General features: G+C 33.7%; 1 protein-coding gene, 1 non-coding gene and 2 pseudogenes across 2 annotated transcripts in view; 3 read left to right on the top strand and 1 right to left on the bottom strand.

Moving 5' to 3' along the window:
* The window catches only part of LOC105296290 (inversin), a 66020-nt gene that overhangs the window by 36043 nt on the left and 14321 nt on the right, over nucleotides 1-15656 (bottom strand). Inside the window, exon 3 of the mRNA XM_023534236.1 lies at nucleotides 13623-13789. Coding sequence (XP_023390004.1) covers nucleotides 13623-13789 — 167 coding nt within the window. The remainder of the gene's footprint in view (nucleotides 1-13622; nucleotides 13790-15656) is intronic.
* On the top strand, nucleotides 3729-3847 carry LOC111743848 (annotated as a pseudogene).
* On the top strand, nucleotides 4648-4720 carry TRNAV-UAC. Its single transcript has one exon. It is a non-coding gene; the product is annotated as a tRNA-Val (tRNA).
* Nucleotides 4730-4848, top strand: LOC111743846 (annotated as a pseudogene).

Below are 15656 nucleotides of genomic sequence, written 5' to 3'. Positions count from 1 at the left end.
GGGTTTAAAAGATCATTCTGGCTGGTGTGACAGGCATAGACTGTAGGGGGACAAGAGCAGAAGTCAGAGGCCAGTTATGATGCCACCACAATAATCCAAGCAAAGCAACTACATTAACCCAATCCAAGGTGCTGTTCGTTATGACCAAGGTAATGGCAAAGGGGTGATGAGAAATGGTTGAATTATAAATAAATTTTAGAATGTAGAGCTGAAAAGATTTGCTGAAGGATATCAGTCTTACACAAGAGAACAAGATTTTGCATAAAAATGGGTGTTCAGTCCATGTTGGTTGAATTGAATCCCTTACCTGGCAGTTCTATGCAAAATGCTATGCTTTGAAGCAAAGGAGCTATGCCAAGCCAAATTTTTATAAGATGAATTTAAGCAAAGACTTTGGACTCATATCTATATTTGAATCCTGGGCTCTATCGCTTAATGAAAAATTTCTCAAGCTCTTTGAGTTTCCACATTTTAATCAATACAATGTGATATTCTATCATTCTCAGCTGGATGAAAACAAAGAGTAGAGATGTAAAATAAAAGAAGTTAAGTTAAAAATAAACACCTTAGTCCTGAATTAGAATAGGAAGTGACAAAATCATGTTTTTGTTAAAAAATATTTCCAAGCAGTGTCCACTATAAAGACTTAGAAACAATCACCAACAATGAGCACTCCCAGACTCTAGACTGTGGCCTCCAAATACTTTTTTTCTGCTATAAGGAACCACAGTTCCTAGGAGAAATGGCTGATTCCAAGTCTGGAACAAAAAAATATAGCATGAACCTAGAATATCTGGTAATAGCAGATCGAAAGGAAGCTATCAAATAATTGGATTGTGTCAAAACAATCCAGGAACTAACTTGAAGGACCTCTCACAACTAAAGATGGAGTAATTTGAATATCAATTAAGGATAATAATGTCTATAGATTGATAAAGCAAATATGTTTAAATGATACTAAAAATCCTATGCCTTGTACATAATAATACTAAAAAGGAAAAAAAGAAAACGATTAATTGGTCATCATGGGAAGGCATAAGAAACCAACTCATTACTTTGAAAACTGGTAAATAAAGAGAAAGAATCAAGGATTTTCCCCCTCCTTTTCTATGTGAACTATACCATTTAGTCATCTAATATTAGACAAGGAGAAGGTTCTCTTTAATGAATTATTCCAGCTAATAATTGTAGAAGGGATGGTATAATTAGAATATCACCATTTTGCAACTCCTAATAAGCAATTGGCTTTAGGCACTAAATATCAATAGCTGCTAATGTCACAAACATAGAGACAATGAAACATAGTGACAATGAAACATAGTGTGTCTCCTGATGAGAAATGTATCATAACAATGAAGTTGTTTAGCCAAAAAAAAAAAAAAAAAATCTGAACCTGAATCAGATCAAGCCTATAGATTCAATAACTAATTTACAGGGAACACAGAAGACAGAGGAACAAGTTAACTACACCCAGATAAAGAATCAATATGATCTAGCCTGAGACAATCACTCTAGAATTAGACATCAGGTTTGGATAAGAGTTAAGCCACATTACAAAAAAAGTAAGGAAAAAAAGAAAGAGGGATGAGGAAAAATCTATAGATTAAAAAAGACTTAAAAGACATAAACCAATTACAACATGTAGCTCTTATTTGGATCGTGATTCAAACAAAAGTAAATAAACAAACATAGACATTTATGAGACAACTTAGAATCTGAAAACTGATGAGCTATTTTATAATACACTGATATTAAATAATTCTTGCTAAATTTTTAGTATTATAATGATTATATTTAAAAAGACTCATTTTCTTTTAGAAACATTCATATGATATAATATCTGAGATTTGCTTCAACATGGGAAGGGGAGAAGTTCTCCCTAATAAAACATTTAAAAAGACATGAAGCTTAAAAAAACCCCTTAGTGTCAAATTTATTGATTCATCCTCTCATATCGATAATCTATCAGTAAATTCAAAATATATTTAAAATTGGATCACTTCTTATCACCTCCACCACTACCACTCTGGTCCAAGTCAACATCATCTCTCAGCTTCCTATTTAGTCTCCCTTTTATTGCCCTCATCCTTTTGACAGTCTATCCTCAGCACAGGAGTGAGAATGAGCCTTTCGAAATATAAGTTATATTTTCTGCACTCAAATCCTTCAATAACCTTCCCCTCTCATGCAGAGTAAAAGCAGAATCCTTAAATACCCTACGGGCGCAAAATGACCTCTGACCTCATCCTCACTCCACTAGAGCCACAGTGGCCTTCTTGCCACTGTTTCTTGTAAATACTAAGCATGTTTCCATCTCAGGGTCTTTGTACTTGGCATTCTCTCTCCCTCCAAGGTTTGTTCTCTCAACACCTTTAGATTACTTAAGTGTTACATGCTCGCTTAATGTTACTTTTCTATGTGAAGTTTATCCTGATCGCCCTATTTTTATTTGCAACTCCTAGACTCCTGCTCTATATCTGCCTTATCTTTTCCATAGCATGTATCCCTGACGTAATACTGTATATAGTTTATAACACTTATTCATATATTTATTTATTTTCTACCAACAAAATGTAAGTTCCTTGAAGGCAGGGATTTGTTTTGCTTTGTTCACTGCTCTATCTCAAACAAAAAACAGTACCTTAAGATTAGTAAGTGCTCAATAAATATCAGTTGACTAAATGAGTCCTTTGCTTTACAACTATACTTCTCAAACTTGTGGATTTAAGGGTAAGGTAACATGCTAGGTGGTGCGCATACTTGTTACAGACAAAGCTGAGTGATTTGACAATTCCCTTATTTGAGAGCACTCAGGAGAAGTTCTTATTTCTATGTAGCCATATTCATTAATCTTTTTCTTTGTCATGTCTGTGTTTTGATTCACAGATAGGTTTTCCCTACTCCTAGATTATGCACGTGAAGATTAAACCTTCACGGTCTATTTAATATTTGGTAATATGTATGTACATTTCCATTCAATTAAATAACAATTTAAAACATAAACCTGTGTGCACATGTACCTACACACACACAGATTGTATTAGTTTACAAGTTGCACAACTTTGAAATGACCAGTTACATAGTTAGAAATTTACAGGCATAACTTCAAAGTATACTCTGATATTTTAGCTTAAATTCCTAACAAATTGTTTAAAAAAGAGTCAGTCTGATGAATCACAAAGAGATGGAAAGGATTTGAATAAAAAATTGAAAGGGATATAAACCAAGTCTCCTGAAATCTAAAATTGTTTGAGAGAAACTGAGTATACTCAGTACATTTCTTGAAAATGACTAGTTTCACTGGTGAAATGTTAACTTCATGATGATTCAGAATTTGAAAGACTATAAATATTTAGACACAGATTGAATTTACTACTTCAAGATATATAGTGCAATGCCTGATATATAAGTACTAAATATTTACTTCTTGAGCAAATGGATAAATGAATTACATACTCATTAGAATTGATATGGTGAACAAGTGGATTCTGACAGACAATTTTTCAAGAGGCTTAGTTACCACTGATAACATTGTTTAGATAAGAACAAGGAAAGAATAAAACAGTATTTTAAACTGATGAAGCTAACTTTAGTCGTAGTGTTTCAATGATTAAACTTTCTGCAGGCAGGATCTGTTTTGATATCAAAAATTAGGATGAGAATTCTGGTGACTCATCTGTGGCAGAGATGAGAACTATACTGAATGACAGATATAAGAATCAAGAGGAGTCTACGGCCATGCTACCCTGAACAAGACTGATCCTGTCTGATCTCGGAAGCTAAGCAGAGTTGGGCCTAGTTAGTACTTGGATGGAAGACCAACTAGGAAGGCCAGGTGCTGTAGGCGTAAAAAATAAAAAAATAAGGGAATGTAAACTGACAAGGTCCTTGCAATCTGTTAGGTCAACCAAGGGTTGCCTCACCTAAAAAAATTAAATTAAATTAAATTAAGAAAAAAAAAAAAAGAATCAAGAGGACATGACAGGTTGCATGATGAACCCAATTCAATTCACTAAGCATTAAACTTAGAATTTGTTGAGTACTAGGCACTGGAAATAAAAAAGATGACTAACATTCTTCCTGACACTAAAATGTGCATTGTTTGTGGGGAAATCAAATGTGTAAACAAATTCACATTTTTCAGTGTGATAGGTGATATAACAGTGGTACACAGGTACTGGAAAAACAAGGGAATGGTAAACTCAGGTTAGGTAGGTCTGGGATGTTCTAAAAAATGATTAAATATGTATACCATAAGATGTTAAACTTGGGTCCAAAACCACAACAATATAAATACAGGATTACTTTAAGCAGTAATAAGTATAAAGCAGATTTAAGAGATTTTACTTGAAAAACCTCAAACATGAATCAACTATATTTGATTGTCAAAATATTAATGTTCATCAGACAGACATTGTATTCTATTCCAGGTGTCTTATTTCGGGGGAATTTGGGTAACTGTGTGCATATATGGTAAAAAGGATTAGGATGGGAAGGAGACTTGAAAGTATATTATATGAAGAAAAAATGAAAGAATAGATAAGAGCAAACATGAAGAAAAATTTCTTCACTTGGCCAGAACAATTTTATTAAGACATAAGACAAGATCATGTCACTCCTTTCCTTAAAAGCTTCCAATGTGGATATGGTTCCATAGTGTAGTGGTTAGCATGTCTGCTTTACACGCAGAAGGTCCTGGGTTCGTGCCCCAGTGGAGCCACAGTCCATGGTCTATGGCCATGCCACCCTGAACAAGCTTAATCCCGTCTGATCTTGGAAGCTAAGTAGAGTAGGGTATGGTTAGTACTTGGATGGGAGACCACCTAGGAAGACCAGGTGCTAAAGGCATAAATAATAAAACAAAAACAAAACAAAAAAACCTCCAATGCTTCCTCATCTCATTCAAAGTAAAAACATATTCCTGACAATAGCCAAAAGGCTCAACAGGATGTGGCCACCATTTCTTTCTTGTCCTCATCACCTACTACTCTCCCTTTGCTCATTCATTATAATCCCCCCTTGTTATTCCTCAAACATTCCAGGCACACTCTCATTTTAAGGTATTTGTTCTGACTCTTCCTTCTGCCTGGAATGAAAGAAAGTTTTTCCCTCAGCCATTCACATAGCTAACTTCCTTATCTCTTTTAAGTCTTGCTCCGGCATCTTGATGAAGATTTTGATTGCCTTATTTAAATTTACAACTGGCTCTCCCCAGTCGTCTCCTCTCTGGCTTTCTTGATCCCCCATACTCTGGCATTTTGGTTATATTTCTGTTATTATAATAGTAAATAATTACTTGGGCTTTGAAAAAGCTTAACGGTCAAAGGAGGTATAAAGAGCCCTATGATTGGTCACAGGGAAAATGCTGTACCCAGGGGTTGACAAAATTCACACTATAGGGTTAGTAGGCCCCCTATTTCCTCTCACTCTCTTTTCAGTAGAAAAAGAAGAAGAGGAAATCATATGAACAAATACGGTCCTGTGACATAAGAAGGTGAGTAGCAAATTAATGCCCAAATTTTCTTTAGAATTGATGTTGAAGGGGTTCAGAACACGCCTCCCCAAGATGTGCCACTTTGGCATGTGAATTATTTTGAGCTAAAAACAATCAAGACCCTGCGGGCTCTCGAGAAACTTTTACCTTTCCTTTAAAGAATTTAAATTTGGAGCCTTGGCCATAATAAGAGTTATTATCAGAAATAACTTTTCATGATTTATCAATACAGCAGGGCAAACTTCTAATGACTGAATATCTGCTTTCTTATAGTCCTGTGAACGACCTTTCTCCCCTCTGAAATCCCAAGGTGCCTTACTTCATCTTTAGCTCAGAATGTAAGATATACCTTATTTTAACTTTCTGTCTATGAACCTTTCATGCATGTGGGGTTTCCATACATATGTATGTAATTAAATTTGATTATCTTCTCTTATTAATCTGTCTCATGTAGATTTAATTATTACACCAGGAAGAAGAACCTAGAAGGATAGAGAAAAATTTGTTCCACCCCCCACAATATTATATACAAAATTAATTTTTTAAAGTTTAAATGAAAGTAAATGGATCTGAAGTTCCTTTTTATCAGCTGTAAAAATATTCACTGGCCTTCTGCCCAGAATTTAAAAGAAATCAGCATGAGTCTAATGAAAAACAAGCTGTAGGTCTCAGGGAAATTCAATATATACTCTTTCTTTTCCTTTTAGTTTTTGATTGGTTTCCATGGGAATCTAGGCTTATGGGGATCTCTAATCTATTCATGGAAAGCAGATGCTTGTATTTTCATGACTCCGTAAAAGTGGCGGTCAGTGAAGAGATAAAGATGATTAGGAAATGAATATGGTTGTAGGAAATATGATCATGCTCAAAACAAAATTCTACAAGCCACATAGATTTTAAAATACAATCTGCAAGTCTGCTCTACTGTGTTTGAGAGGTATTATACCACAAAGAAAAAATACTGCACCTAAAAGCAGAAGCTCTCTGTTCAAATTCTCAACCTGGCCCATGAGAAATAAACCCTCAGGTACTTCTTTGGGTGTGTGACTAGAAACTGGATTTGAGAATTACTCTAGGACAGAGAAAGTAAACTTCAGAAGAGCATGTAAATTCTCTTTCAGGGAAGCTTTACCAGGAGCACTGAGCTGGGAATCAGAGAAATGAGATAATTCTTGACTTTACAAACGACAAAGTAGCCTTGAAGAACAAACTATATCTCAGTTTACTGATACAGAAAATTGATAATATTCAACTATTTTAACTGCTATGATGCTACTATGAAACTGAATGAAATATTTTTTTCTTACTAGAGCTATGTTAGAAAAATTCAAAGTAGTGATTTCAATAAAGATTTGCTGACATGCTGTTCCTTGTGACTATAAATTTTACCCATGCAAGTAGAAGTACATTAAGTATAACCAAAATATTAAAGAATGGGTTTTTGATTTCAATTCTCAGATTTGTTTAAAAATAGACCAATTCCGGTTTTTGTTAGAACACTCATTTAAATGCAAGACACTAAATATCTGAAACCAGTTGCTAAACTGGAAAATCAGAAGACAGGTTTAGAGATAGTTTCTAAATGCTCAGAAGAGGAAAAACTTGAGCTAGTTTGGAAGCCTCAGAAGTTGTATGTAATGAAGCAAAGATTCTTTAGATTAGGACTCTCTGCCTAGCTGGAAAAGGCAGCCTAGCCAGGGTTGAAAGTCAAATGGGGTAAACTGCAAGGGGTGTCTAACATCGCCCGTCTCAATCCAGAGATTTCTTGAAAAATTGTTAACATTCTAGAACATAAGGGTTTCTTTAGCTCAGACCTTCATACATTTCTAAGTAATGGCATTGCAAATGTATATTGGTGCTTTCTTTTAGAAGCACACTAACAGCTAAAACCTCATTTGCTTACTCTTCAGATATCCTTTGGCTACGCAGTTTGTGATAGAGGGTGTACTTATTGTTTTTAAATGCACTGAGTAAATATAGCCACAGAGAAGCCTAGAATTACCCACTAAACAGCTCCAGGTGATTCTGATGCATGCTCAAGTTTGAGAACCATGGGGCTAGAGCACAGATACAAGATTTCATGCAGCTCCTGAGGCTAAAGTTAGGGAAATGTGACCATAGTGCTTAAAAGCCTAGGCTGGGAACCATTCTTCCTTATCCTACCTACAAGACATAGTCACCAAGTTCTGAACATTTTACCATTTTTACAATAATTTCATTGAGGTATTATATAAATATATATATATATATTTATACACACACACACACACACACAATAAAGAGCATAAATCTCAAGTATAGAGACTGATAAATTTTTATGTGACCACACAGAACAAGATACAGAACATGTTTTCAACGTGAATAAATCTCAAAAATGTGATATTAAGTAAAAAAAGGTAGGTTGGAAGTGACACACAGAGTATAATACTATTTCTATCAAGATTTTAAGTATGTAAAATAATATTATTTATGGGTGTATATATATGGTAGAAAAATATGCATGGGAATTGATACCACGAAAATTAAGACTGAGGAGGCAGAAAAAGAGGGGAATGGGATTTTGGAAGATAAATAGAAAATTTCCAAGTTTGTTTTATCTCATTAAAAAAACAGAAGCAAAAATTTAAAAATTCAGTTTCATCTATTCTGGATATTAGCTACCCAGTGTTTTTTATATTATTTTCTTTTCTAATCTATAAGTTTAAAGAAATTAATTTAAAAAACAATACGACAAAGAATATTCAGGCATATGCAACGGCACAGAGAACGATGAATAATGTATTAAGAGGAGAATTGAAAGGAGAATTGACTCAATCTCTTCACCCAATGATGAATTAGACTAGAAGATCCTGAAGGACCTTTCTATCTCTGACATCTACGATTCCTAAAGAGTAATTTCATTTTTACACCTGTACTGCAATATGATTAATAGCAATAATATTGATAACTTACACTCTTAGAGAGTATACTTCCCTAGCAAGCAAAATGCTTTATAGCTAAGGATTCATCTTTTCTATATAGCAAATAGGGAAAAGTATTATCCCGTTTTATAGATGAAGAAATTGTGGCACACAAGGATACATTTTTGAGAAATCAGGCTCACAGAGTCTTGTTAAATCCTGCTTATAAAATTTTAAGAAAATGGGGTAGATATTGAAGAGGAATAAACATAACTATTAATTTAAACTTCGACAGTTTTGAAGACCATCCCATTCATGACAAATTTATCTGATGTTCCCATTGATTGACTGATTAATTCATTCTTTTATTCATATATTCATTATTCAAACATTAACTGAATCTTTATTAAATGGTGTGGGCTGTGTTAAGACTGAAACTATAAAATCAGATAAGACATGGCCTCTGTCCTCAAACAGCCATGAATGGGGGTGAAACATGGACAAGTGAAATCTGTGATTAACAGTGGCGGGAAAGGAGTTATGGCAGAGGTGTATGTATACTGAGGGGGAATATGATATATAGAGTTGAAAGGGACTGGAGTGTGGATTGTTTAGTGTGTATATGTGTAAGTGTGTGTGTAAAATAAGGAAACCTAATACTGTTACATGCTATTAAGTTTTCCTGAAAAGTTTCAGAGGTATTCTACTCTTCTCCTTCATTTTTTGTAAATCATTAACACGGACACAACATATTTTGAAAACTGAAGTTAATATTCAGTTTTCATTGATAAATAGGAAATTTTGTTTGTTTAAAAAAGAAAAAACACAACCATAGCCTGAAGCTTCTTTAATTTTTGCATTTAACGTGACATAATTTTTCAAAGTGGGTAGTCTTAATCTTTAAAGCCAAATTAATAACCTCCTAGATGATTAAAAATGCATAAGTATGAACATTTAGTAAGATTGCTAAAGCTTTTATCCTTATTAACAAATAAATATATCTGTGGAAGTCAGAGAAATAGTAGCTTCCCTGGAGCAAAACATTTTTAACAATTAGATACCTTTGGTGAGAAACACAGAAAAGGTATGACTGATTGCTTTCCTGGATTAAACTGAAGGTACTAAATGAAAAACAAATTAGGTACAGATGTTCAGTATATTGAGATTAATTTTATTCCTGTGGGTACCATTTCCTTAGCTGCTTGGATTAACAGTAATTTGTTTCTAGAGAAGTGAATATTTGTCAAAAAGAAACAAAACTAAGCCACTCACCACAGTTCAATAAGATTTTCCCATATATGTATTTTGAAAGTGGATAAATGTTTCTAATAAACAAAATGTCTAAGATTTGTATTAATAATGACTTTCTACATATGTAACATAATATGTTACAGTATAATATGTCACTCAACCAAGACATGTCAGATACTGTGTTATATTTTGGGGGGTTCAAAAATAAATAATGCAAGGTTCTCTCCTGGAGCTCCAATCTCATGGGAAAGAAGACAAATAAGCAATGATTACAATACGAAATAATGGTCTCTAGTAGAGACGTGAACAAAATGCTATGGGAACACAAGTTTTTCCTACCAAACAACCTCAAGAAAGATAACTCAATATAGTTCACTAACACACACACACACACACACACACACACACACACACACACACACACACACACACAAAAGCATAATAAATAACACAGGAGAATGATCTTCAGGTCAATAATAATAACTATTTACATGTTATGGTAGTACTTTATAAAACACTTAGGTATTGTTAGGTTTTTGGCCAGCTTTAATGTTCACTTAATATCTTTATCCATGTTCTTTGTAAGCAGTTTAAGAACAGAATCATGTCTTTCACCTTTGCAATCCAATGCCTAGCACAGTAGCCATTACACAGTAATAGTTTTAATATATGTTGAATGAATGCATATACCTGCACATACATGAGTATTGATGATTACATAAATAGCACACTTCTGAAATCACAGATAATAGAATTAAATGGATAGGCAATACTTGATATCTGAGATATCAGAGAGGTTCACTAAACAAAGGGAAATGAAGTTTAATAGGGATCAGTACTGATGGTATTTATTTATAATATACAAATATGATTCTGTTTTTATATTTTCTCTAGGTCTATAGTCATGACTACATAGACATTTCGCAACTACTTACTGAACGAACAGCTCTACCTCCACAATATATCTCTTGGATCCAACTCCTCCTGTCTACAAACCTGAACCATAATAGCTTTCTATGTACCTCTACTCTCTTTCTCTTTCAAAGTAGCTTTAGTTGCCATATTAGTCCCTCTGAAGTACTTTGATTGTGTAACTTTTATTTTCATATTTCCTAAGTGTCTCTCTAGTAGTCAGGACCCTTCATTTAAAAAAATATAACTTACAAAAAAAGCATAGGAAGTACTCAGTACAAAAACCTGGCATTGGCCCACATAAGATAATAAATGGCTAAAAATGAATGAGCTAGGTTGTCTTGGGAAAACTAGTTATGCATGTATTTTAAAATGAGAATGGATTCCTATACAAAAATGTAGTTGTTATATATTAAAAGACTTCAATAGGAAAAAAATATAGGATAATTTTTAAACTATCTCTATTTAGCTCTTTACTGTTGTATACTGCTGGGTTTCTGAGAGCCTTGCTCTATAAAAGCACAGTTTAGGAATCTGCTAATGTTTTGCAAGGAATCTGTATCCAGATTTTTGGGTTCCTTCTCTGTAGTCCCCTTCTCTCCAGGATTTTGCCCTTTAAGTTCCAGCCACTGCTAACTCCAAACTCTATCAGGTTTCTAAGCCTACTTCCTGCTAGGGTTGTATTCTTTTGGATTCCAATATGGAAAATGCCTTTAAGGAAAAAGGCAGGATGAATGTGGGGCCAATTTCACATGCTTCCCTTCTCTGAATGATTGTAGTTTCTTAGATCCTGCCTATACTGATTGTTCTCAATGCCATCAAACACTGTACTGTATATATTTTGTTCAGTTTTTGGAGATGTTTTTGGCAGATGGGCTATTCTAAAATAAGTGATCATGGCCAGAACTTATGCCTAGTTATAAAAGTCTTTTATGGGTTGCTCATTTTTCTGACTTCTTTTATATCTTTAAACATTCCATCAACGGTTATTTTACATTGTTTTTAATGATGCCAATATCTGATATTTTTGATGGAATAAATCTGCTTATTGTTTCTGCTCTCACTCATGGTAGATTGCTTCCTCATGTGTTTCACTGTGAGATCATGTTTGATTTATTTCAATATAGGGAATCGTAGAAGTTTAAGGTGAAAATGTTTTCTCTAAAAAGAATTTGTGCTTGTGTCTGCTCAGAGTCAGTCAGGGTGTGCTACAGACCTGGGACATGTCATCTCCAACTATTCTTTCAAAATTATTTCTATATCCTTCACCATTTTGCTCCTGCCTGAAGTATACTTCCTTGATTTCTTAATAATAGTGCTTCTGTATGAAGCACTAAATCAAACGCAACACCCAGGTTTGATCTGGACAGACAGAGTACTAAAGAATTATTACCTTACTTGTTTTGAAAATTCTACTAATGCTAGTATAGCCTAAAGATATATTACTGCTTTTGGCAAACACGAAAAACAAACCGCAACAGAGATGGGGAAATGCATAACTATCATGAAACTTGAAACTTGCTATTTATGAGATCAGCTATTTAAATTGTGACATGTAAATCATAGTTCTATTTTTTCCTTGACACTAAAAAAAAAAAAAAAAAAAAATCACAATTAACAAAAATAAAGGAGAAACAAAAAGTAAAAGAAAACAATGCATTGCATTTTGCGAAGAGACTTAGAGCTAGCATGTCTGGATGGGCACTCCCCTTCTTCCAACCTTTTTCATATTATACGTCTACAAAACTGTCACACTGTTGGCTCATCAACTTAAATCCTCATTTTTTCCCGCATGATCTGCTGATATTAATTAGGTTCCTCCAACCTACATTTTTGAAGTTGTTTTAAACCTAAATGAATCAAAAAAAAATCTATCAAATTCTTAATATTGGGGCTATTCCTAATCTGAAATGTTTACTTTTTCATGATAACAAGTTAAATAGAGTTACCCTTCCCTAGTGAATAATTTTAACAGCTGACAAGCCTAGGTGAAAGGTTATAGATACCCAAGCTGTAGTTAAATAAAAGATTGACAATGAGAGTGATTTTTTAAAAAATTACTATAATGAAAAGCAAATTCAAGAGCAGTAACTTTGGAAATAACCTGAGAGACCTAACTGATAGGAGCATATAACTAGCATATTGAGTAGTATAGCTCAATGTCAGTCTCTTTTCATGTATTCAAATAATGAAAAGGTATTTTTCTAACCCTCAATTAATATGCTATATCTAGTTCACATTTTTAAATGGGATATAACTCTAATAGTTTCTGCTGGATTAACTAATTTTCATTGCTTTTTTCTCAAAAAAAAAAAAACCCAAAAAACATAAATGTAAGATAACAAAAATAAAAATATCATACACCAGCTATATATTTTATAGACTGAAATTTTATGGTTGGAAAATAATTTTCAGTAAATAAGTCTTTAAATAAATTTAGAAGCTTCCCATTTTATTTTTTTGACATATTTAATTTTAAAAATCTGAGCTCTTGACAATGCCTTTAAAAACTTGAAGTCATTTAAATTGGCAGTATAGATTTTTAAAAAGTTGAAAATACATTCAGATAATAAATTTCTTTTATGCTCCCTAATGCCACTTATTTTAAGAGAGACTACAGATTTTTATTTTAAAAGTAATACTCATTAAGGAAAATTTTTAAACAGTGAAAAGGTATAAGAATTCATATATATTCCCAATATTTAAGCCCAACCACTGTTAACATCTTAATGGGTTTTATTTTTTTGGTCTTTGCTTTTTCTAATGCATAAATTGATTTGTATTATAGTTTAACCATATTGTACATATAATTTTCATTCCTTTTCCAAGACTTAGATCATAAAATAAATTCTATTGTTTGAAGAACTTGGATACACGAAAGTAGCCACTGAGGGTTATCTATGCTTTACTATCTGCAGTTTAAAGACTGTTTTTAGCGGAAACACATGAAATTAAGAGTCATATACTTCTGATTTCTTTATTATCTGTCCATTGAACAGTTCCATTAACCAACTAACAAATACCATGCAAAAAAGTTTATGCTTCAAAGTAATTTTACATCTCACCTTTTGAGCTGCAAGATGGAGGGCTGTTCTCCGGCTATGGTCAGTTTTATTGACATCTGCTCCTGCCTTCAAGAGAGCATCTGCACAATCCAGTCTGTCAGCCAACACACAATACATAAGTGGTGTTCTCCCAAATTGATCTTCTTTGTCTTTAAGGGCAGAGTTTCCTATGAGTATAAGAAATAGTGATATTTGATAACTGTTGCTATTACTAATATGACTAGGAACTACATTTACTGTTTGTTGTCAAGCACTGTGCTAAATGCATTAAACACTTTATCTCATTTTCACTTACCCTGTGAGTTAGTGTTACCATCCCTTTATTATAGGAAACTGAGACTCAGAGAAGTTAAGTAACTTGTTTACATTACACTGATATGGGATGGTGAAGCTACCATTCAAAATGATTGTTGACCATATCTTAACTACTATGTTATGCTAAATTACCATTTTGAGTTATGAAGCTACTTATTTTCCTCCCTCACTCCTTTCTTTTGCCAACAAATACTTAGTGCAGACCATATCCTAGGCAATGTATGTTTTGGTATGGTTTTGAGAGATACAAAAATGAATCATAGTTAGTTTTCCATTTTAGACAATATGGAGCAAGTGCCTACTACCCTAATCCTGCTAATTACAACTAAACATTCCAGGCAAAATATATGAAAGGTGGAGAAAAGGCAGATTGGCTACGAAACTATGAAACTCCAGAAACAACCTGATGGTGAGTTCCCTGAAGGTTTTTTGTTTTCATTTTTTTGCCTCTTCTGTATAGCCAGCATGGGTGTTAAAAGAAGCCCACCACAAACACCAATGGGCAAAGACACAAAATTATGTCACTCTCTCCAGTCAAAAGATTGGGAAGAGGGCAGCCCTGTAGGAGTGAACTCTCTTGATTATACCTGCTCTACTCAAAGCACATACAACAAAAGAAACTGCAATTCCTTTTACCCAGCTGGGTACTTTACAGACTGTGGCAAGGAGCCCTATGAACCACTGTGCCCTGAATTAAGCAAAGAATAGCAATGAGGTGGTATCTTATACCTTTCCAACTAGATAATGGGGAAGTATTATGGAGAGAAAGAAGTTGGAGAAAGCAATTCTTAAATAGATGCATGAAGTCTGAGCAGTTCATGTGTTAAACTGACCAGAACCAAAATAGCAAAATATCTAAGATTTAAATTCTGTATAGAATACTGCCCAGGTTCTAAATTGGCCTGGTTAGCACAGAAGTGGGATAAGAACAGAAGAGGCTTGCAAGAGCTCGGAAAAATAATTAGACATTTGAATTAAAGTCCAAAAAATTGGAACAAAATGTTCATTAAAAATCTACATAGATTGTCGGTCTATTAAAATAGTAGATTTAAATAGGATGCAGAGTCTCATAACATAATACACAAAAGGTCCACGATATAATCCAAAATTACTAGACAAACCAAGAGCCAGGAAAATATTTACTTAACCAAGAAAAGACATTCAACAGGCACCAACACTTTGATGTACAGATATTAGAATTATCTGACAAAGATTTTAAAGCAACTATGATAAAAATGACCCAACAAGCAACTACGAACACTCTTGAAACAAATGGAAAATTAAAAAGTCTTGGCAAAGAAAGAGAAAACATAAAGATGAATCAAATGAAAATTTTAGAGTAATAAACATTTAATAAGTAAATAACCAAAAAAGGAACCAAAATAAAAAATTCACTGAATAGGCTCATAGCAGAATGGAGATGACAGAGGAAAGAATTACTGAACTTTATGTAGACCAACAGAAGTTATTCAATCTGAACAACTAACTTACAGAAAATACATAAACAAAAAGAATCAACAGTCTTAGGGCTCTGTAGGACAATAGGAAGTATCAACCATTCATGTCATCACAGAAAGAGAGAAAAAAGAATGAAGGGCTGCAAACATATTTGAAAGAACAATGGCTGGAAATGGGCCTAAATTTGGTGAAAGAGACAAATCTACAGATTTAGGAAGCTGAGTAAAGCTCAAATAGAATAAACTCAAAGAAATCCATGCT

The sequence above is a fragment of the Pteropus vampyrus genome, unplaced genomic scaffold (genome assembly GCF_000151845.1).
Source record: "Pteropus vampyrus isolate Shadow unplaced genomic scaffold, Pvam_2.0 Scaffold123, whole genome shotgun sequence".
NCBI classification, from domain to species: Eukaryota; Metazoa; Chordata; class Mammalia; order Chiroptera; family Pteropodidae; genus Pteropus; species Pteropus vampyrus.
Note: the sequence above shows the minus strand (reverse complement) of the source record. Positions and strands in the feature narration are given on the sequence as shown.